Source organism: Cupressus sempervirens, chromosome 8, assembly GCF_028749045.1.
Source record: "Cupressus sempervirens isolate cs-2001-9-10 chromosome 8, ASM2874904v1, whole genome shotgun sequence".
Taxonomy (NCBI): Eukaryota; Viridiplantae; Streptophyta; class Pinopsida; order Cupressales; family Cupressaceae; genus Cupressus; species Cupressus sempervirens.
The window spans coordinates 786,752,749-786,778,085 of NC_143125.1; the positions used below are offsets into that span (position 1 = coordinate 786,752,749).

Sequence of the window (25,337 nt, forward strand, 5' to 3'; positions counted from 1 at the left end):
TTGCAAGGTATAGAATCCATCTCACATGGGATTGGCCCAAGATACCAAATAAAGTGAGGTTGAATATTAAAAACATGTTCTCTAACCGTTTTGAGGGGTGTAACCTAAAATTCAAATAGGGGAGGAAGCATATGATGTCATGATTATGGAAGAAATATAGAAGAAAAACTTACTAAAGCTAAAATGTTGTTTTTATATTTATAAATACATCAAATTTATAAGATATATATTAGTACTTGCACAACAAGAAAATGAGAGAGTTATGCAGCATCTAATGTATTAAGTAAATTACTTTCCCATTTCACAGATTGCACATTACAAAGGAAGAATATCCTAAATAGGCTCAAGAGATGACTCAAGCATTGATTGGAAAAAAATATATGTCCTTCCTTAAGGGTGCAATGAATGAAATGGAATGATTAAGTGATTAAATAGGTCTAATAAAGAAAACATACAAAAAAACCTATCAAGATATTATGATACAAACTAATAATGATTTAAAATTGACAAAAATGAAAATCAGAAGATGAAATGCACTTGCTCAAGAAATTTTAGTAAAAAATGGTAGGGATAGATCATAACTCGACATGTTCTATACACTTTTGGATAAGAATTTTATAGACCCTACAATTTTTTTCCTATATTGCTCAAATCTTAAATTGTTGTTTTGCAACTTGTGCCTGCACACCAAAAATTAGGAATAGGAGTTTGACATTTGGAAAGGAAATGGATTTAACTAGGAGAGTTGTGAGCCCACAGTAATAAAGAGACAACCAAAGCCTTTAAAAATAAACACACTAATATTTATGACCAAAGGCCAAACTTGGTAGATGGACTAAGAACCCAAGTCAAGGAGATTGTTGACGATTGATTGTAATGCACAATAAAGAATTAACTAACATAATTTTTAAGAACACATAAATTGAGGACCAAATCCTAAAGCTTGTTAAGTAGCCACTCAATGTGATCATAAAGCTTAGCAAAATCTATTTATATAAATACAAATTCTTATTAAGAATGTCTAATCCTTTCCATTCTCTCCTAGACCACAATACTATTATAAAAAATATACCTAGATTTTGTTAATCTAGTTTGTTGAAATTGAATAATTTGAAAAGGAATGCAAAGTTTTTGAGAAAACACCTTTATAATGATTTTGTAAGACATAAAACAAGATGATCAGTCTCCAACTACAAATGTTTATAAGGTCACTAAACTCAAGTACGAATCTTTCATTCCTTTTTTTAATAAATTTTCTTAATGAATTAAAATGAAAATCTTTGATTTCATTTTATAAAGATATTCACTAATCGATTCCCAAAAGTTTTCATAGAATCACAAGGAAAGCCATCACAACTAAGGGCCTTACTATTGGCCATTATAATGACATTGTCCCCAAGGCCATCTTTGGAGAGACATTGATCTTGGAAGACACATTTTATTTGAGAGACCATAAGAAAACATGGGCAAAGAAGCAAAGATATAACACAATGTTTGTTGAGAAGGACCATTTTAGGAAGAAACACCACTAGGAAGAGAGTCTTATGATTGTGTTATCTACCTAGAACAAACATTACATACAATCCTACCTCACTCCTCTTCAACATTCAATCAAAAAAAACTTGTGTATAGAACGAGCTCTCTTAATGCCTCCATCTCAAGCACTCACTGCACACAATGAAAATACTTCACTCAAAAAAACCTTTGTATGGAAAGTTGAGGGTAAAAATGAACCAGAAAAATTAAGAGGGGTAAATTAGGGGGTAATAATACCGATGTTAGCATGACATAATGTTGACATAAGCATGCTAATAGGGTATTACATGAGCAAGTAGGGCTACTTGGGGTTGATGTTGTAGTTGAGGTGCTAACATAGCATGTGATTGGTCAAAAAATATATTTCATTGGAAAACTCCTTGCAAGCAAAACAAAAAAGAACTTTAAAAAAATTAATTATATTAAAAATGGTTAATAGCTTCCCTTCATTATTCTTTATAGTGGATCAATAAGTCATTAGTATATTCTTTTCAATTAGATACAAAATCTTTTCAATTATAAATTTGTATTTGCTTGTCATTCATCATTAATTGGTAGCATCAATAAGATGGCCCCAACTTTAATGTGGTGACATTGTATTATTTGGTGTATTATGAGGCTTTTTCTTTCCTAGGTTTACGTTTGAATGTAAACCTTGAAAATGATATTTCGATACTCTATTCTTATACTTCTTTTTATGATTGTACCTACTCAAGATTTTTTTTAAAACTATAATTCAAATACTATTGTTTAGTATGCCTATCGAAACACTTGTTCAAATATGATGATGCACAAATATCATCCTTAATGAATTGTACACAACTTAGTGATTTTCTCTCTCTCAATTTTAGATGGCAAACAATAAAACAATGCATTAGATTGAAAATTTGTAAAAGAATCCTCATATCCTCACATAATTTTTAATGTACTTGTTTCATGAACTCTAAATATTTTAGATAGATGACAAAGTGTTTGTCCCATTTATAAACAAACAAACAGTAAAACATGAATTCTAATTAGATTTCATTTTCATATTTTCTTCATAATTTAACCACAAAAGTCTAAATTAAATTTTTATCTAATCAAATTTTTACTTAATTTCTCACATGTTTTTGAAAAGTACACAAAAAAATTTATTAAATAAAATTGTAATCAAAGAAACAAATTAAAGAAAATAATATAAACTTGTAGTAATTCACATAAAAATGATCATAGAAAGTTAATATCTAAGCTAAAGCTTAAAACACTACCTAGCAATAATCTATGATAATAAAAATACTAATACAACCAAAAGTCAAAATTTCTATGTTCCCCCAAGTTTTCGGTACAGGAATGGCGAGAGATGGTGGGATGGGAATTTTTTTTGGCGACTTTGGGGACAGGGAGATGGCAAACGGGGACAACTATATATATATATATATATATATATAGGAAAATTTTAAAATATACATTGAAATTTGCAAATATACATGTCATTCATATGAAACTAAGCACAAAGCATGTCATTTAGACACTATAGAATCATAACATACAACATTTGAATGCCATCTAGGAAATAATATCTAATTTTGGTACTCAATTGTCAAAATGCATATCAATATCAGTGAACAATATCATAATGATAAACATGATAGATCTAAAAATCTAAATCTAAATATGCCTAAAGCTATATGCCCAAAGGCTAAAGGGCTGCCATAAAGAAATAAGTATCAATGTATCATAATCATGTTGACGTTCAACATAAAAAACATAACATAGAAAAATGAAGTAAACTGTTGCTCCTATTCTGCTTCTACCGAATTTGGAGGGGTGGGGCCCACCTCGACGATCTAGTAAGGAGCCTTAAAATTATTTTTTAATACACTTTTTAATTTTTTTGCATTAAAATTTTTTTTTAAAAAAAATTGGGGATGCATGGCCATACCCGATATGGTTAGGGGACGTCTAGGCGTCCCTTTTCCATACTGGGGACAACTTTTTTTCCTAGCCGTCCACAAGTTTCAAGGACGTCCCCTGGTAATTTGCCCTTTCTGGGGATGCCTGGGGGACGTCCCATACTCGTCCCCCCGTCCCCGGAACGTCCTCGTTTCTAAAACTCCTGAGGGTACACGTCCCCAGAAAACATAGCAAAATTCTGATGATTTGAGAAAACATTTATCTTTTTTTTTTTTATCGGCATCACAATATAAGATCATTGACTTTCATTTTTTAAATTTTTATATTTTACTTCACTTCCACAGACAAAAAAAGTAAAAATCACTTATTCAAATTTAACAAAATCTAATTGTAACAAAGGTCAAATAATATCAAAAGATCATAAAAGTCCATTTTAAATGGAAAATTAATATATAATATTTTTAAAAATAGAGAATATCTTTATTACATTATAATTCACTCATTGTCTACTCGTTCTATAGTGTTTTAAGATTGTGAACACTTTTATAAATAAGTTCATTCCTTTTTTATAAAAAAATTCCTAAATTTTTAATTTAATTTTTCCTATTAAACTAATATATTATTTTTCAATCTCAAGTCTTGTGTGATAAGATTAAGTATGGAACATTAATATTGTAACTTATGAATTTCTTTTAAAAATGATATTTAGTTTAGATAATAGGATTAATATGTTGGCAAGTTATACTATACATTTGTCTAATAAGTGTTATAATTTAATGTTTAGGCTAATTCTCAAACTTTAAGAGAGATTGATCTTTATGTGTATCATAGTAATTATTAATTTAATATTCATAGTTATTGATTTAATGTATAATTGATAAGTAAAAATAATTTTTTACACCAATGCTTAAAAGTTGTATCAATAGTTGTAGTTTTAAAAATAATATTCACAACATTGTATCAATAGTTGTAACTTTAAAGTTGTTATTTGTGATGATGACTAATTATTATTGAATTAAATGTATCTATTTTTCATAAAAACCACCAATCATGTGATGTCACACAAGTATAGGTCTTCCTCTAAACAACCATTAGTCTCACTTTTTTTTGATTTGTTTGTTCAAAAAGAAGTTGAAGCCAAGATTTATTATTATTGTGTGTTGTGATTAATTATTATTATTATGTGTTGTGAAAAATTATTATTATTATGTATTATGATTTATTATTATTATGTATTTAATTTAAGTAGACTCAAACCCAAGTACAAGTGACTCTTGTCTAGCTTAAACCTTATTTTTCATGGGCGCTAAGGGTCCATTTGATTGTAGGCATAGGAATTAAGAATAGGATTGCATATTGAGAATATGAATGACTATTCTAATAAGATCTATTTTTTGGAATGGACATAAGTTCATTTTAGAAACAAAATTCATATACCCAATTTCAATTGATACAGAAAATAAAAAACATATTCCAAATTTCCTATTCCTATTCCAACAACCAAATAGACTAAAAAGCTATTTGAATTTTCAAATTTATTAAAAAAAATTAATAACATAGAATCGTTTTCAATACAATCAGATGGTCTAAAGATCCAAGAGAACCAGAATTTTTCTATTTTCAGATTTCTTTCATATCTACTCCTCAATCACACATTTTGATTAATGAGGTTACCATATTGTAGAACCTTTATTTCCTCAATGATTTTATTGGAACTGTCCTCTGAAAGATGATGGTCAGATGTTTATCCAGGCCTATAATGTGTTGTCAGTCGTAAACATTAAGGCCATGAGAGACGAGCTTTTTGCCCTTGGTCGACATTTTAGGTACTTTGAAGAAATTTCACATGGTAATAAAGAATGAATATGATCTAATGTTGTTGTCTCCCACAAAATAGTAAGCGTTTATTGGAACAATAGTTTCACTTCACTTATGCCAAACAGCAAACCCTTTACCATGTGAGACGTGTACATACAAGGCAATGCCAGGCAATGCTTGATTGAATGCTATCTTCTCATTCTTTGCCACCTGTGCCCATGCAAACGTTTACTTCTCCTAAGTTCCTCTCATATACAAACAAATCTTCTTCTGTTTCCGATCAAAACATAGTCCAGTGAGAAGAAAGCAGAAGAAAACAATGGGGGACATTAAGGATGTGGAATCCTACACAGTGGAAGAACCTTTGCTGAATGCTAATGGAGGAGCAGAAGAAGAAAGAGGGATGATGAAGAAAAGGCCCCAACCCCCCTATGGAGGAGACTACGCAAAGAGCATTGTTTATGCTGGTCTTGACGCCATTGTCACTTCTTTCTCCTTGGTTGCTGCCATATCTGGCCTCCATATGTCTGCTGGTACAATTGCATTCTCACAGATGTTTTTCATGGCTGACATGATTTCAGATTCAATTTTAACTTGTTTTGGATTTGATATTAGCTTTGAATTTTTGGGGTTTTGTTTTGTTTTGTATGGTTGCCATTGTCATTTATTTCTCCTTATTTGCTGCCATTTCTGGCCTCCATATGTCTGCTGGTACAATTGCATTCTCACAGAATGTTTTTCATGGCTGACATGATTTCAGATTCAATTTTAACTTGTCTTGAATTTGATATTAGCTTTGGTTTTTGGGGTTTTGTTCTGTATTGTATGGTTGCCATTGTCATTTCTTTCTCCTTATTTGCTGCCATTTCCCAATTCTCACCAAGTTCTTTTCACTTATTGTGTGATCCAGTGGAAGTTTTGGTGTTGGGGTTTTCAAATCTGGTGGCGGATGGAATATCAATGGGATTTGGGGATTTTCTCTCAAGTATTACAGAGAGGGATTTGGCGGCCAGTGAAAGAGAGGTGACGGAGTGGGATGTGCGCTATAATCTGCCTCCTCAGGTCTCGCAGCTTGTTGCCACTTATCAGTCTCTTGGGATGAACCATCAAGATGCAGCCACAGTAAATATCAATTTTCTTCCCTTAAGTTCAAAGAAATTGGGTTTCTTGTGTAAGATGATTGTTCTTTAGGATGTTATAATTGGGCTCCCACGCGGTACTTCGTAGGGAAATTTGGGTTTTCAGTATATGCAAATGTGAAAAACATTTGGGGTTTCCTTCAGTACTTAGCAGGGAAATTTGGTTTTTAAATGAAATTGGGTTTCCATTCAATGCTTGATACGAAAGTTGGGCTTTCCAGCATATGTAAATGTGAAAGGAAATTGACTTTTCAATCAGTGCTTAAGTAGGGAAATTTGGATTTTTAGCATATGCAAATGTGAAAGAATTTGGGTTTTCATTCAATGCTTAGTAGGGAAATTTGGGGTTTTCAGTATATGTAAATGTTAAAAGAAAATTGAGTTTTCAGTCCCTACTTAGTAGGGAAATTGGGTTTTCATTCAATGCTTAATAGGAAATTTGGTTTTTTCAGTATATGTAATTTTGAAAGGAAATTGGGTTTCCATATATTGCTTAGTAGGAAGATTTGAGTTTAAAGTATATGTAAATATGAAAGGAAATGGGGTTTTCATATATTGCTTAGTAGGGAGATTTGAGTTATATGTAAATATGAAAGGAAATTGGGTTTTCATTCAGTGCTTAGTAGAGAAATTTGGGTTTTTCAGTATATGGAAATATGAGATTGGGTTTTCACTTAGTAGGGAGAATTGGGGTTTTATTTCATGGGATATAGTGGGTGTGATTGTAATGTGATTTTTTCAGGTTGTGGAGATATTTTCCAAGTACACTGACATAATGGTGGGCCAAAAAATGGCTACCCAAAAGGGGATTTTGCCTCCTGGTGAAGGAGAAAGTGCATGGAAGAATGGATTAGTGACATTTGTGGCATTCCTTGCATTTGGATGCACTCCTCTTCTTTCATTTCTCATTCTCATTCCATTTACAGAGAATGTTTATCTCAAGTTTGGAGGAGCCTGTCTTCTTGCTGCATTGGCTCTTATTATTCTTGGGCTGGCCAAAGCCAAAATATCAGGGCACAACTATGTCACATCTGTGTTCATGGCTCTCTTCAATGGAGGGCTTGCTGCAACTGCTGCTTATTTGATTGGATGGACTCTCAGAAATATTCTTGGCGTTCAAGACTAGTAATTTATTTAACTCCATTCTTGTTAATATGGATTAAGCACATGTATATTTTCCAGTAACAGTCACTGACAAAATTTTGGGATAAGTTCAGGAGCTGAGACCCAATTGGTTTCGGACAATATTTTGAAGTTTTGTGATTTCAATGGAGTTCAACTCTTAACCGGTTGATTATTCATTACCAATCCATCATGTATAGCGACTGTCATTTTAATGCAAGTTTTGTTTGTCATTTGTACTCTCTTTCTTTGAATATGATTTTTTCCAAATATCTAACAACGGGAAGTATAAATCAATAATAAAGATAATTTTAACAACAGAAGAATAAATTTATAGTTTAAGAGATTTTCGAAGAAGAAGAATTGAATTTGTTGTACTTCCATTTCTCTTGGTTGAGAACACTTATTTTGAAATATAAAGAGATTTGGGAAAGGATATAGAGAATGAATTGGTAGACGTGTGGTGATTGTAGAGAAGGAAGGTGGAGCAAGGTAGACAGAGTCGTCAAATCATTTTAAAGATTCGCATTTTGAATAGATTTTCTTATGAATTGTCAACATTTATCTCTATAGAGTTCAAATCTGTCTTACGAGCTTTTCAAAAGAGTGAGGTGGTTCTATAAAGAGACGTCTTCGAAAGCATTGAGAAAGACATTTCTTTCAAGAACAAACGCTTTTTTAGAAAGATTGTGAGTACAGTGCTACATTTTTGGTGCTCTAGCTTTATCTAAATATATAGTATAAGTTACTATTTTTCAAATTTTCATATGGAGTCACATACCTATATGATTTGGCTCCCTATATTTCTAGTTTGGAGACTCTCTTACGTTGTGGCTGAGGACACTAAAGGCAGTCTTTGTCCTAGTTACTTACTCCTTGTTTCTGCTCGAATCTCTTTGTTTGAATGCTTGCAACTTTCCAATGCTTCTGCTCGAATCTTTGTTCAAATGCTTGCAACTTTCCACTTACGTAGAGTTAGGAGTGACAAAGTTGTGTGCGATAGGAATAATCTCCCCAATAGTTTGTAACTGCTTCTCATAAGCAGCGGCAAATATTTCAACACAATATCATCATCAATAAAAATTCCATCACAATTCTTAATTCCTAAAATAATTTTAGATCTATCCTAGCAAAATATCCCCTTCAATAAAAATTTCATCACAATTCTTAATTCCTACAATAATTTTAGATCTATCCTAGCAAAATATCCCCTTATTAATCCATCTTTATGCATCTTAGCACTATCAAACGTATCTTTCTAATTTTTAAGTTTATAGATTTCTTTGCAAACACATCACCTTAATAAAAAGACTTTAGCAACCTAATCCAAATTTCCAAATTCCCTATGTAAACTTTTTACCTCAACCTGTGTAGACTTTTGACCTCAACCTATCTTGATTTTTCATTTGCAAATTGTAAACTTTTTTTCTCAACATATCCCGATTTTTCATGTGCAAATTGTAAACTTTTTTCCTCAACCTATCCTGATTTTTCATGTCCAAATTGTAAATTTACCTCAACCTAAACTTACCTCAACCTGATTTATCATGTGTAAATTGTAAACTTTTTTCCTCAACCTATCCTAATTTTTCATGTCCAAATTGTAAACTTACCTCAACCTAAACTTACCTCAACCTATCCTGATTGTCATGTCCCCTTTTCAAATAATAAAAAAATAATAATCTTTGCTAAGACAGGCAGGCCCAAGAAAGTGAAGTTTCGAAAAAATGGGGGTTAATCTTTGGAAACCGTTGGACTAATAAATGAAATTATTATTAAAATATGTTTCATTAACCTCTCTTGGACGTGAGTTACGGTTATGGCCTCTTTTAAGGGGTTTGGAGGCATTTTGGGAGGGAGGAGAACTTGATTTTTTGCTCATTCTTTGTTATTCTTCAAAGGCTGCCAAACTTGTGGAGAAGGAGACCCAAGAACGAGAGTTTGCAGGTTTCCAAGAAGGCTAAGGACGGGAGTTTGAAGCCATTCCATGTGCATGCTCATACCGAGTTTGCCTTTGTGCTGAACAGTGTAGATTTATGGGTTTTTGGGTGTGTTTTTTGCATGAGTTTGGTGTTTTCAGTTGAGCATTTCATATCAGTTTTGGTTGCTGCTGTATTTCAGACTTTAAGCTGTTAAAATAGAGCTGAATATATGTATTGGGACGTGATTAAACTTCTGAGATAGTTTATTAGTGTTTTTGTGGTGTTTCCGGACATTTTTGTGTTAATTTCGGGAGCCCGATGAGCATAGTTTTTGTCCTACATTTGTGAGCTATTGTGTAAAGGCTATATAGATTTGGAAATGTCATTTTGTAGGCTGTTATGCTACTGAAAAATCTGTAAAAATGGCTATTTTCAGATTTATTAATAATAGGTGAAGCTGTGAAGCTTTTGGCACCATTTCTGGCATACCCGATTTGGGTTTCTTGAGAAATTTGGAGGATCTTTGTGATATTAGTTGTTTGATCTTAAAGATCTGATTAAAGATTGGAAATATCATAAAAAATCAGAAAAGGGGCATTTCAGTGGTATCAGAGCCATGATCTTGCTAGCCTGAGGGTTTGTAGAAGTTGCAGGTCAGTTTTGACAACTACTCAGATCTTGCATGTCAGTTTTGACAACTACCCAGATTTTGCATGTCATAATTTATGGTTGCATGTTTCTTCTAATCAACTGCATGTTAAAATTTATGGTTACATTCTACTTCTAATCATTTTCATGTTAGTTCTTGGTGAATTTGATGGTTGTAGAAGTTTGCATGTCAGTTTTGACAACTACCCAGATCTTGCATGTCAGTTTTGACAACTACCCAGATCTTGCATGTTAGTTTTGACAACTACCCAGATCTTGCATGTCAAAATTTATGGTTGCATTCTACTTCTAATCATATGCATGTTAGTTCTTGGTGAATTTGGTGGTTGCATGTTGCTTCTAATCAGCTGCATGTCAAAATTTATGGTTGCATGCAACTAAGTGAAAGAGAAAAAAGATATTTGCAGCGAGAAAAGAAAAAAGAAATTTTGATCAAACCTCCAGTTGAAAGTAAAAGTACAAAATCCAAGGAAGGGAAAAGTATGGCTGATCCAGATGAGATGGCAAAGAAATTCTTCCAAGACATCCAAAATACTCAGAAGAAAACAGTGGATAGTTTGGCAAAAACTAGAGAGGCTTTGCGAATATTGACAGAAAAACTACAAGGAGTTGCATCTATTAATGAGAAAAGGAGCACTTCAGAGGAGCCAAGAAATCTGAAATCCACACCATCTAAATCAACCAAAACTATTTTCTTGCCTGCAGATGAGCCACCAGTACCAAATTCAGCCATTAATCCTATGGAAGAGGTTACAGGTAACTTGATTACATTAAGAGCTACTTATAATGGCTTAGATGATGACTTTCGTAGTTCAGTTCCTTTTAGAGAATATGTGGATATGATGAACACTTTGATGCCCAAGAAAGAGTACAGAAGGGAGCATGACATAAGTGGAAGAGAGCTCAAAAATAAAATAAGCAAGTTTATAGCACCTACTTTTGATGGAACAAATAAAATTTCAGCTAGAGCATGGCTACAAAAGTTACAGACCTTCTTCACACTTAACCCCATGAAGGAGAGTGATGTTGTTCAAATTGCAAGTCTACACTTGGAAGATGCAGTCTATGATTGGTGGTATCATGGAATGACTACTCAAGGTCATGATCAGGTAACTACATTTGATGATTTTAGTCAAAGAGTGATAGATAGATTTGACCTCAAGGATGATGATTATGAGGATGATGTTGTGCATGATGGTGAGATACCTGGTGTAGATGAGCAGACATTGAGCATTCATGACTTTTCTGAGAGAGAGTACTAGGCACAGTTAGATGCTTCGTCACATGAGGTTGAGGCTAGTAGTACTTCACATGATTTATCCCGCCAGCTGAAGGTGTGTGAAGACAGTATTGTCACTACATTATCTCATCATGACAGGTATGTGGAGTTAGTTGGTATTGGTCATATTACTCAAGTCAGGATTTTGCTTGAGTTACCAGCTAATTCTAGTTTACAGATATGGACTCGAGATTCTTATATTGGCATTTGGGGTTCAGTTGACTGTAAATCATTAACACTTTTTGGTAGCAGTGATTGTTTGGGTGCTACCATGGATTTGATTAGCAGATTGCACGGTGTTGTCTTTTCTTGTACCAGGAGCTTATCCGATGTTTGTATTAGTTTTTATACACCGGTGTTGGGCTTTGTTCATATATCTAGTCGACCATACTTGCTGGAATGTGTTGATGATATTTCATATTTGGCAGTGTGTATAGATGAGTCCCAGGATCATATTGGCATTGATGACATCCAGGAGGATGTAGTGGGCAGTTTTGAAGACTTAGTTTCCTTGGGTACAGAGGAGTTGGACAGCAGTGCTAATGTTTTTGATACTCCGTATGTTGATATGAGCTTTAGATTTAATTCACAGGGTATGGATTGTAATACTCTAGAGACTAGTGACTTTGAGGATACTCCTTTAGACAGTGCATCAGAGGAGGTTTGTAGGAGACAGTCAAGCCAGTGCCATCATGTGCCTAATCAGTTAAGAGTTAGTGACCGAGACATTGCTATCGCTTGCTAGCATTTTGATGCTGCTCGTTAGTTGTTAGCAGTTTATGGATGGGGTTCTCCTACTAGTGATGAGCAGGAAGGCAGTCATCTTTCCTTGATAGAGATCCACTTTTTATGGGAGGCTATTCAGATTTTGAGACAGAATTATATGCAGTTGGTAGCTGACAGAGATAATCTTATGGAGTGGGGCAGTACAACATATGATGCATTGTTGGCCAAGGAAGATGAGGTGAGTGAGCTTACTGAGCAACTTGAGGTGACTTCTGAGATTCTTGAGAGTACACAGTTGGATTTCAAGGAGTCACAGTTTCATTTGGCTAAAGCGACCATGGAGTTAGAGTGGCTACAGTCTTTACCTGATTCTATACAGTCACAAGCTATGGTGTTTGGTGATCCGAGGATGTCCATGGCCAAGATTTTTAGAGACAGTGGAGATGGGGATGCATCCATCCTTGATACTAACATTGGCATATCAGGTTCATTCCCACTAGAGTCAGGTTCAGTTGAGTTGGGTTTTGTAGCAGATTGTTGTATGCCTGACATGGTGGTGGCCTCTAGTATTGATGGCACAGAGACTAGAGATGTATCAAAGAGCATGTGTGATGTTGGTGAGTCAACAGTTGGCATGGTTCCTACTAGTAATACTACTCCCTTGGTGATATCTTCAGAGATAGTAGTCAATTCCAACATGGTTAATGATCAATTGCAGTTAGTTTCATCTGGATTACAGTCTGAGCCACTGACTGAGATTGGCGCATTCTATCGACATTACACTGTGAGGTACGCTCATCAATTTACCTTTGATGACCATGTTAATGAGATTATGATACAGAGATGTACTTTGGTTCCTAGTGCTTATCATCAGTTATGGAATAGTTTGATGCCTCGGGATGAGAGTTGTGATGGGCATGACATGGTGATAGGTCCTGCAGTTGATAGCTTGATAATACATGACTTAGAGCAGGAGTTTTGGAGTGATGCTTCAGCAGGGTATGTACATCAGTTAGCATTTGATCCTTGTGTTGAGGAGTTGATGGTAGGAAAATTTGGTTTGGGTTCCATTTCTTGTTGTTCATCTTGTGATGGCTTTTCACCATCAAGGGTGCATGGGAGTTATGGTTATGAGACAGTGGCTGATGATCTACAGAGTTGTGTTGATTGCAGGAGTTGTACAGTGTGTGGATTCTCCATACTTGGTATAGTTTCATATGAGAGCATTCACCATTGTTGCAGAGTTGGATTGTACATTTCGTATAGGCTAGTGGGATGCGTTGATGGTATTTATTGTGTTGGCAGTTTGATTTGTCCACTTTACTTGGGTTCTGACGTTCTAAGAGTTTGTGTCTCATGGGTTTTTGACTATGGTGGTGGTGATTTTGGAGTTTGGTTGAGCTATAATTGTCAGTTTGATTATGGATTCCTCTTGGTCATATTGCAGAGGATATTGCAGGAGCCTGAGTTAATTGGTAGTAGTATAGTTCATGACTACATTTGGGATCCAGGTGGATTGATTGGTTTATTGTTCAGCCATTGCTTGAGGACAAGCAATGTTTGGGGAGGGGAGGACTTGTCATGTCCCCTTTTCAAATAATAAAAAAATAATAATCTTTGCTAAGACAGGCAGGTCCAAGAAAGTGAAGTTTTGGAAAAAGGGGGGTTAATCTTTGGAAACCGTTGGACTAATAAATGAAATTATTATTAAAATATGTTTCATTAACCTCTCTTGGACGTGAGTTACGGTTATGGCCTCTTTTAAGGGGTTTGGAGGCATTTTGGGAGGGAGGAGAACTTGATTTTTTGCTCATTCTTTGTTATTCTTCAAAGGCTGCCAAACCTGTGGAGAAGGAGACCCAAGAACGAAAGTTTGCAGGTTTCCAAGAAGGCTAAGGACAGGAGTTTGAAGCCATTCCATGTGCATGCTAATACCGAGTTTGCCTTTGTGCTGAACAGTGTAGATTTGTGGGTTTTTGGGTGTGTTTTTTGCATGAGTTTGGTGTTTTCAGTTGAGCATTTCATATCAGTTTTGGTTGCTGCTGTATTTCAGACTTTAAGCTGTTAAAATAGAGCTGAATATATGTATTGGGACGTGATTAAACTTCTGAGATAGTTTATTAGTGTTTTTGTGGTGTTTCCGGACATTTTTGTGTTAATTTCGGGAGCCCGATGAGCATAGTTTTTGTCCTACATTTGTGAGCTATTGTGTAAAGGCTATATAGATCTGGAAATGTCATTTTGTAGGCTGTTATGCTGCTGAAAAATTTGTAAAAATGGCTATTTTCAGATTTATTAATAATAGGTGAAGCTGTGAAGCTTTTGGCACCATTTCTGGCATACCCGATTTGGGTTTCTTGAGAAATTTGGAGGATCTTTGTGATATTAGTTGTTTGATCTTAAAGATCTGATTAAAGATTGGAAATATTATAAAAAATCAGAAAAGGGACATTTCACTGATTTATCATGTGTAAATTGTAAACTTTTTTATCTCAAGCTATGTAAATTGTAAACTTTTTTTATCTCAATACCTTAACCTATCCCGATTTCTGATTGAAGAGCTGACAACAATGCTTCTCTAGCATATTCTTATTCCAATTTAAGAAGAGCTAACAACAATGCTTTCTCTAGCATAATGTTATTCCAACCGATATTGATATACAAACTGATGACCGATTGATGAAAAAGGTTTAAAAGGTTAGTTAAACGAGCATTAAGAGGAATGTAGGAAAATTAGATCAGTTATTATATTGTCATTGATGCCAAGTCTATTGACTTACTTATTTATGTAAGTTGTAAAATCATCTGAAAGATGTGGTGTTAGAAAAGAAATGGCTGGTAAAGATAGAAGATGAAATGGATAAGTGATGTTAAGTGTGAGAGCTTAAAATGGGCAATTGATGAATCAATATTTAACAAGGTAATATTAGTTTAACTGTTTTACATGATTTGATGAAATGTTAGAATGATGTACAAGTTAGTTATATCGGTCGATAATGAAATTTTGAAGGGAAAGACAAGGAATAAGTATCTGCTACCAAGTTGGAAATGGTGGTTGGTAAGAAGTGATTGTTCGGTAGAAGTTTATTAAAGTAAAAGTAAGTGTTGTTGATCAAATAAGTGTCAATTAAGTGAACAATATTAATTGAGGAAATGAAGATGTTCAATGAAAGAAGTGAAGGAAGAGGAAATGAAGATGTTCAATGAAAGAAGTGAAGGAAGAACATGTCAGCAAAGATGAACAGTTTTAATAAAATTGATTGTGGGATGACATTGAGTGAGAATATGGATTAATTTAAAAGATTCTATGGAAGGAAATAAATTTTTTATTGAAAGATATAATTAAAATTGGTTAGGTAAGATCAAATGGAGAAGGTTTAAGGAAAAGTTCGTGATCCAAGAAAAGTTCAAGTTCCAAGGTGAATTACAACTGGCATGATGCATAAAGCATTCACATTCTTCCAAGTGATAGAACATTGAATGTAAGTTAACATGTGATAAAATGGATGAGAGGAAATCAAGGAAACCCTAATAGATATTATTAAGTCATGAAACATCACCTATATAAAGGATAGGCAAGACAGTTAAAGTTGTTGTTAGCCGAATAAAGACAGAAGAGTCACTGAGTAGAATAGAGGCCAAAAATAGTATGAAGGAAAGAGATGATATGAAGTACAAGTATTGATCGTCCAACAAGGAAGAGTTTGAGTAAGTGATAAGAGAAGAAAGGAGATCTGAACAGGCAAAGGTATTTCTAAAAATCATTTCACTGTTACTTTCTAACCATTACAATATAAAATCTCTTAACCAAGTGGATTCAACAGACCTATTTGTAGATCCTTTGTAAGATGGAATTCTAATGAATGTACTAAGTGCTTCAATAAGGCCACCCATTGAAGATTGATAGATTTAACTGATTTTTGGTGAATATCCCCTGATAGTGTCACATTTAGAAAATGTGTTTATAACCTTTAACAAGATTGGCTCTTAATTGAACACACTTCAGAAGAGTGAATTTGTTAATGGGTGATAATCCCCATAGTGGTTTTTACCCAAATCAGGTTTCCACATAAAAAATACAATATTAATGTGTGATTAAATATGTTGCATGTTATTTCATGTTTTCATATGTATAATATTGTAAACTGATGTTGGTCGGTTGAATGTTTAACTGAGTTCATTACTAAAAGGTTATATAGGGTGAAAATTATTTAAGGGACCCAAGATAACTAATTCATCCCCTCCCCCCCATCAGCTATCCAACACATACGTATTGTACATGAATAGATCTTTCTCATCTTGTGTACATGAGTCTAGCTTTGTTTCATCTATCACTACTTTTCTTTCCCCTGTGACCATCTAGTAATCAAATCCCATGCATAGCGAATGAATCTTCATTTTCTCCTTCCAACTGTCATAGTTATCTCCATCAAATTTTGTTCTTTCATGAATGTATCCATTGATCTCCTTATTTTATTAAACTCTCTTCAAGGATTTGATACACTGATACCAATTGTTAGAAAGTAAAGTCCACCAACACAACTAGGGGGGGAAGGGTGAATCAATAGTGTGCTTAAACAACTTAAATAAACTTTATCAAATCTTAAACATGTAATCATTTGAATACCTTCTTATAAATAATATCAAATTCATTTTATAATCTTACGGTCCCCCTTGGTTGAAGTGAGATAGATTGCCTTCTTATACTTTGTAATAAGATAGGATGCCTTCCAGAGATATGTTCATTATCTCTTCCAAAACACTTCTTTATACTATTTGATAAATAATTGATTATAATTATTTCCCTCTTGATGGGTTATTAATGATCTCTTAATGTAACTAGTTGTTACTATCGGTGGTCACGACTAAATACTTTCTTACAAATAATTTATTATTAGTAATTTGTTGAGTTGTCAACCCAATTTTATCATTATTAGATGATTGTACTTCTAGAGTCATCGTCTCATTTAGGTGTTGAATTCTTATTCACTTAATTAAGCAATATGTTTCTTTGTTCTTAATTTGTCATTGTTTAAAGTTGATAGTCACCAGTCATATGAGCTCGTCACCTTGTATCTTCCACATGTTGTTTTAACCTTAAGAGTGACCATCAATGACTAATCATTGGATAAGTTAACTTAAATGGATCTATATTATAATCTCCTTGGTATTAGTTGATATTAAAAACTAACATATTAACAATACTTAGCGAAATCCATTATAATCTATAGCAATATTATTATTCTCCTTAATTAATTTGTATGTCATAAGATGGTTGATATCTTAAAGATATCCTTATAGATGCTTGGTTTCCATATTCATAATACATTTTTCTATGAAATTTGGATAAGGACAACTATTCTTGTTGTATCATAGAATTTGAAATATTATAGGTTAGGGGTAATACCTGTTGGAATTAACAAGTGGGAGGATTTACTTCTGAGGGGCGGGGGGGTTGAATTAGAAGTAACTAATTTTAACCTTTTCAAATCCTTTTAATTGAAACCATTTATATGCATAATAAAAATGAAAGTAAAGACATGCATGAAAACAGATAACACACAAATTTGGTAACTCATAAACCCTCCAAAATGAGAAGGTAAAATTGGGGTGGGGATGACAGCCACAAAATATCACTGCAACAATTTGTAACTATTCAAGGTTACAATGTTTGACCACTTCCAATGGTCTGCCCTATGAAAGGCCTGTCCCGTTAAAGACTTTACACCCTGTTAAAAGTGACCTGGTTAAAAGATTTCACTACCTTGCTAAAAGTTGGTCTGGTTAAAAGACTTTTGTACATTCACTTGGAATGGCACCCTGTTAAAGGATTTATAAATGGCTTCTAGGCCAACCTAAGTCCATAGGATTTCCATATCTAATACAATTGCTAGAAAGTATTAGAAAGACTTTGACCTGATAACTTGCAATCCTCTATTGTTGATTCCAAATCCTTGTTCTACTCTATCTACTCTGATCCTTGCTTGATCTGATATGTCACTCTTTAAGGTTCTGATACTCTTGTTCTTGATCAACTGGATTCTGAAATGCTGCTCTATTCTTTACTAAGTCTTTTCACCCTTCTCCACTTCGCTATAATTCTCCCATACACTTCTTTCTTATGCATAACCTCTACTGCATAATGGGGCTTCGTCCTCCTTTTAAAGATTTCAAAGACTTAAGATTAGGTATAAATCTACAATCAATATTAAATCTTCATTTTGTGCTTATTTCTTGCATTTTTCTTATTGGTTGTATGCCATCTACATTTTTCTCATTGGCTGCATGTTGATTACATACGTAATGCAAAAGATTCGATCTTATCTTCAAGATCCTTCGAGATTCATCCCATGTTGGCTCAAAAAATGGTTTACATCTGATTTTGTGAAGGCACAAACTCATACACTAATTTTGTGTTACTCGACACATACTATTTGGTGATGCTCATCATATATATAGGTAAACTGGTTCACTCGGATCCTATAGCAATTCTGTCTTGCTTGACACTTATAGCAATACTGTTTCACTTAGAATCTATACTCTACTCAGCATCTATACATCGCTCGACACCTATTGAATTTTTTGGCTTGGCACACACTGTAGCTCAACATTAATTGAAGAATTGGTTAAGTGTGTTGACACTCAAATGTCACAATCTGAGATCAACAATCTCCCCCTTTCACATGAGTGGAAAAAAAACTTAACTAGGCATTATGAACTTGATCTCTATGAGTATACTACACATTTTGTTCAAACCTTCAAAAACTTGTTCAAAATTTTGTATACCTCAAAATCTTTTAACTCCCCCTAAGCTGATGTGCCACTTCCATTCTTGTAACCAAAATTCTTGTATTGAATGTGTCTCATGCTGATGTATCTGATACTCTTTGCCTATCTGCCTTTGTTTCTATATTTGTGTGTACCCTATTTCTGCTTCTTGTACTCTGTATCTATGCTCCTTTCACATCTTCTTGCAATTATGTATCCTTTTGGCTTTATTACTTCCTCAAAATGTGAATTTGAATATCTCCCCATTTGGATATTCTTTATTACTTCCATCAAAGAATGTATTATGTGACCATTCTTATTCACATCTCCCCCAAAACATTATATCTCTCCATTCTTATTAGATGCAATAATGAATTATCTCCCCCATGAATATATTCTCCGCCTTTTTGACACTTATGTCAAAGGGTCCTAAGAATGAATAGAATACTTTTCCAAAAATGTTTTATTTACCTCCATAATCATCTTGAGAGAAGCATCCCAATTATCTAAAGCTATCTCTAATGACTTGTGATGGATGGCTATCTCTGCTGCAAGATGAATAAGGCCTTCTAAAGTAGAAAGATTAGGATCTTTCTTCAGAACATTTCCTACATAGGCTTGTTCCTTACGGAGTACTTCCAGATGTGGGGTAATGGAAGATTGAATCTGCATCAATTTGGACTTGATATTGGCCTCTTCTACTGTTAACATAGCTAACTATTTTTGTGTGTGAAGCGTAGTTGCAAAATGCTTCTCACTCTAAGCTGGATCTTTGGGTAGTTGAGTGCTAGAAATATTTAGATTTCATTCTAAGCTCAGTATCCTTTGGCTAGTTTCTTGTGTGAAATAGGATGAATCACACAACTTGGTGTACAATGAGAATACATTCCCAAGTACAATTTTTTCCTTTTCAATCTTCTTAGCTAATTCAACTTGTGAACTATTTCACTTGATATTTTCTCATTCACTTTCATCTAAAACTTCTTTTATGACCATTCTAATAATTTAACATTAGTTTCTAGGTCTTCATTCTATACTTGGTCCACAATGTTGGATAGTTGCTCCATGATGGGCTGGGTTTCATCAAGTACTTGCAAGCTGAATGCATCAAGAAATATTTCATTGATTTCCACCAGTGCTTGCTTCTGCCTATACTCATTTCTAAGTATCTCTTGTCTCTTCCTCCTTTCTAGTGCCTCTTGCACTTCATTTATCTATTGTAGGTTCATAGTTCTTGAGTCATAACTGGGTATGACTATTTATTCATCAAGTGCAGGGTCTCCATAGTGAAGTACCCTTGCAACCTTGGTAGAGCTCAAGTTTGGTGCTGAAATATGCAATCGTACTGCATCACTGCTCAACTTCTTATTAGGAGTTCCCAAGGTAGGCAAGTTCACCAATGTTGGTATTGCCTCCTACTCCTTAGGGGTTTTCTCTTCTTCTTTTTGCTCTTCTCTACTGCCTTGATTAATAATGATAATTTGAGGAGGTGGACCTTGACTTTGTGCAGTAGGAACATCTTGCCTTGTTTGTTCCTTTGCTTGCTCCACATCAGTTGTTGATGTTGTAATTGTACTATCAACCTTAGAAATTTTTTCTTGTTCTTCTTGCTCTTTGGGTTGATCTATTGTAGCTGTGGGAGGTTGTGTAGATTGTTCTTGTGTGTTTTCCTTCTCCCTTGTTATCTTTGCTACAACTTTCTGCAGCTCATCAACACTCACCAAAACTAGATTTTTACAAAGTTGTGCTTGCAATGTAGATTGGTGAAGGATCCTTTTGAGATCCTCTGCAGTTAGTGGGTTGATGTTCTGACCTGAAGTGTCAGGAACATCCTTAACAATTATTGTTTCTGCAGGTGTTGTACGTGGAGGACTTGGTGGTGGCAGTTGGATATCTTGGACACCCTGTTCTTTTTGTTGTTCCTCAGTTGTTGCCTCTCTACCATGTGTCTTTTCCATTGTCTCTTCTTCTATCTCTTTTTCCTCTACCTCATCTCTTTCTTTCTCTCCTTCATCTTTTTCTTTCTCATTCTCTTCTTCTTCTTCATCTTTTCTACGTTCAAATGGGTCTTCCTACCCTTCTTTCACAGTTGTCAATCCATTTATTAATTTCCACATTTGTGTGGAATTTTGGACAACATTTTCTATTTGGTTCTACAAAATTTTGAAGGCTCTATATTTGGGTGCAAATTTTCTCCCATGCTTCTTACTAGCCTTTGTTATTTGACCTTTAGTAAGGTCTGGCATTACATGAGCCAATGTAGAATCCCTTATTTCTTTCTCCATTTTGAGACAGTAATGCCATTTATTCTCAACTAATGAGCTTAGCTCCTTAGGCATTGAATTATCTAGTTCAAGTGGGGTAATCGTGAACTTAGCCATCATAGTGTAGATGGACTCTTCCACTATGTTCTGTTGTTCCTTTGACAACTTATTGAAAACTATGGTCTTTAGACTAGTTAAATCAGCATTGTCTCTAATATTATTACAAATGCTTTCCAATTTAGATGTGGTAGAATGGCTTACCAATATGAATTGATCTTCATTAGACTCTATTCTTTCTTCATCTGATTTAGGAGGTGCAACATATCTTCTTCTTTTCTTCTGCTCTATAGGCCCTTCTTATTCTATTGCCTTTTGTTTCCCCTCTTCTTTTGCCCCTTGTGTTGTAGCCCTGGTGTTAGCCCTTGTAGTTAGCTTGGTTGGATTTGGATTTGTAGCCTTCTTCTTTCCCTTGGGCTATGCAGTTGGCTATTTTTGATCCTTTCTCTTCTTTGGCTTAGCCTTTGGTGCTTCCTGCTTGAGACCTTCCTCCTCATTTGCATCTTCTCCCATACTTTGGGTTAAAGCAAGTGGCCCTTGATCTTGTTCTTTTTCATCACCCTCAGCATCTTCACCTTCTTCTTCTGCTTCTTCTGTAGTACCTTCCCCAAATTTAGCTTTTAGCTTCTTAATTAGCTTGTCCTTCTTTTTCAGAGTGGAGGTAGTCTTCAACTCCATATCCACTTTTGATCTCACCACATCATAAGTTCCAAAATGTGGTGCATCCTTGTCAACTTCTTTTTCTACTAATGCAATTATTGCTGCTGATTCTTCATCTATGTTTATTTCATACCCAAGAGGTCTTAACCATCTCACTCTTGGTATGGAAGCTTGTATGTATGTATATCTATATCTACAAGAAAACATACATCATTTACATGTTTCTCTACTAAGGAAACTAGAATTCCAAGCCTTTGTTTCATTGTCTTCTTAAAGTCCTCAAAATAACTAGTCATTAGGGTCTCAAAATTGGCTCCCATCTGCTCTATGTATTCATTAACTTGAGCTATGATAGATCTATCGATTTTCCATGCAACTTTTCCAAAAGAAGGAAATTCATTTTGAACATAAAAGAAAATACAAATCAAAATAGCACCAAATTTGCATTGGGCTCCCTTTGTTCTCCTGATTTCTACTAGATTTTCATTAATATGTTGCATTGCAGTTCTACAAGATCATATGTATGATCCTTTTTCACCAATTTATAACCTACATCCACTGCAATGCACAACACACTGTTGAGTTTGCTGGATTGGTAAAATTTGTGTGCTATAACCCTAACAACAAAATCAACAAGAGGGTCTTGGATGGTATCAATTGTCATCCCTCTCTTATTCCGCTTTGCACAAGTATTCTTCTCAATTGCTTCCTTGGCATCACTCCTAAGAGTCTTAAACCGATCTAGGGTTGGGTACCCTATCACTCTATGTACAATTATTTTTGTGATTTTTATTGGGCCATCCTCCAACCACAAGCTTCCATCATGTATTCAGTTGAGCACTAGCCTAATCCGTTCAGTCTTGAAAATGATAGGGAATTCTAGGGCTTGTGTTAAACCCTTCCTCTCAACAATATGAAATTATTCCTTCAACACTCCATTATCACACAATTTTTCATAGGCCTCCCTCATTTCCATGTCACCTATGGCTCCAACCTTGCAATTATAGCATCTCCTTACATCTTGAACCATTACAACCTTAGGGGGTATGATGGGTAGGGCTCTAGCTGGGTCATTCTTATATGCAACCTTTAGGATTGGATGAAAATTGGGTTGTCTGACCTCTTTAGACACTAGTTGGACTTCAAATGATTCCTTCACCTAAGTTTTTCTATAGCTAGAATCCATTTTACACAATCTAGGGTTTTAAAATGAAGAAAACATGAAACTGGGTAGCTCAACATAGTCGTAAATACATTGAAATCGATGGAATTATGCTAGAATGTTGTTGAAATCTTCTTATTCACTAGATTCTCTGCTTGGGATTTACTTTGCACTCTTTCTCATCTTTGCTCTTTGTTCATGATGAAGAAAAATGATTGAAAATATGATAATATAGCCTATTTTCATTGCATTTAATGCTTAGTACATTTATAGCTGTCCACTTGGCTTCTGAAGGATTCTACATTACTCAACTTCCTTTGCCTTTTCACCACTTGAATTCCACTAGAGTATTACTTACTCGGATTCCTCTAAGATTTCTTCTTCACTTGGCTTCCTCTACCAACTCGGCTCCTTCTAATCATTCGACTGCTATAGTCTTGACAATCAACTTGGCTCGTACTGGATTTTTACTTGACATCTGAGGGCAACTTGACAACACTTGTGAAATCTCAACTTTTAACTTTGCATCTTTGATCATGCTGATCTATTCTTTTTCTAGTACTTTCTTTTCTAGAAACTAATGTATGATAAAACTTTGTAAGTCAATCCCTTATTCCTTCTCTTGCTTAGTTTGATGAAGTGTGACCACTTGACCTGTTAGGTGAAGTGATCTCTTTATTTGATGTGCTACTGTCATCTTTGTTCTTCCATGTCTTGTTCATTTCTCTTTTGATATGTTCAACATCTACCTTCTCTTTACCTTTGTCATTCTTTGAGTTGGGTGCCTTTGACTTTGTTGGGCAATTCCTGCTGATATGACTAGTCTTCAAGCAACTAAAACATGTGGTTTGGCTCAACCATTTGCTATAGTTCCCTCTAAAATGTGTCCTTATGCAATTTTTAGGAATATGTCCATATTCCTGACAGTAATGACAGCTATACCTAGTGTTGTAGTCCCAATTGTATTGATGTCCATGGTTACCTTCCCTTGCTGCCTAATTTGGTGTCCACATAGGTTTTGATCTACACTCAAAAGGTCTATGTCCATACTTCTTACAATTGTAGCAGTGACCTTCAAATCCTGGTGTTTTGATAGTCCTAGTTCTACAGTTATGTGCTTGACGTCCTTGCTTTTTTCACTTATGACAATGACTTGAATTCTTAGGTTTATCATGTTGATGGGAATTCTTACTCCTACACAAATTAGAGGTATGTCCCTTTTTACCACAGAAATGACAAGTAGGTTTAGTGTTCTTACCTTTGTCACTCCTTTCTTCTACAGTCTTGGATGATTCTCCTTGTTCAATGCTAATGTAACCTAGTCTTGAAGTGGCATTGCTAGCCTTGGGTAATTTTAGTTGCTGCTCAAAGTACTTGATGGCCTCATTAGGTTTGTTGAAGCTCTTTGCAATCTCCTTCTCTCTTTTTGGGTCACTTTGTAGTTGTTCATTTTGCATTTTTAGTGTAGTGATCTCAATATCTTTGACATTTAAATCATGATGTGCATTCATCATCTAACTCAAGGTGTCTAGCTACATGTTTGAAATTCTTGCTAGTTCAATTAGTTTTTCTTCCAATTTGTTGGCAAGGTTTCTCTTGTCTTCTTCTAGTATAGACTTGTCTTCAATAACTCTTTTCTTCTATTCAATTACCTCACAAAGCATCATGGCTTGTGATTCTTGTTCAAGCTTGAGTGTTCTGATTTCTTCTGCTTGAGTTCTATTTTTCTCCATAAGATCTGCTATTGTTGCATCAAATTCTTTGGAATCTCTATTTGAAAATAGATTTGAGGTGTCAATCTCCTTGTATAGTGTGTCATTCTTAGCTATGACAATCTCTCTTCTTCTTTTTGTGGATTTTTTCAGTTCTTCTCTAGCTTCTTCCAAAGCATGTAAAGAAAGTTGTATGTCAATTGCCTAATTCTTGATGATCTTCCCAAGTTTGTAGACTTCTATTTCTAGATATTTTCTCCAAGCTATGAGGCTCCTTGTGAGAACTAGGCTCTGATACCAATTGTTGGAATTAGCAAGTGGGAAAATTTACTTCTGAGAGGAGGGGGGGTGAATCAGAAGTAACTAACTTTAACCTTTTCAAATCCTTTTAACTAAAACCATTTACATGCATCTAATTCATCTAATAAATATGAAAGTAAAGACATACATGAAAATAGATAACACACAAATTTGGTAACCCATAAATCCTCCAAAATGAGAAGGTAAAACTGGGGTGGGGACGACACTCACAAAATATCATTGCAACAATGTGCAACTATTCAGGGTTACAATGTTTGACCACTTCCAATGTTTTTCCTTGTGAAAG

The 25,337-nt window shown here is 34.7% G+C and overlaps 1 protein-coding gene across 2 annotated transcripts; it reads left to right on the forward strand.

Moving 5' to 3' along the window:
- Positions 1–5,432: 5,432 nt before the first annotated feature.
- On the forward strand, positions 5,433–7,744 carry LOC149544758 (uncharacterized). Of its 2 annotated transcripts, none has more exons than XM_089795336.1 (3): positions 5,433–5,783; positions 6,161–6,372; positions 7,132–7,744. In XM_089795336.1, the coding sequence occupies exons 1-3, from the start codon at positions 5,570–5,572 to the stop codon at positions 7,513–7,515; spliced, it is 810 nt and encodes a 269-aa protein (XP_089651462.1). In that variant the 5' UTR covers positions 5,433–5,569; the 3' UTR covers positions 7,516–7,744. The 2 variants fall into 2 exon arrangements, with proteins under 2 accessions (XP_089651462.1, XP_089651463.1); XM_089795337.1 differs by lacking the exon at positions 5,433–5,783 and adding an exon at positions 5,809–5,961.
- Positions 7,745–25,337: the final 17,593 nt, after the last annotated feature.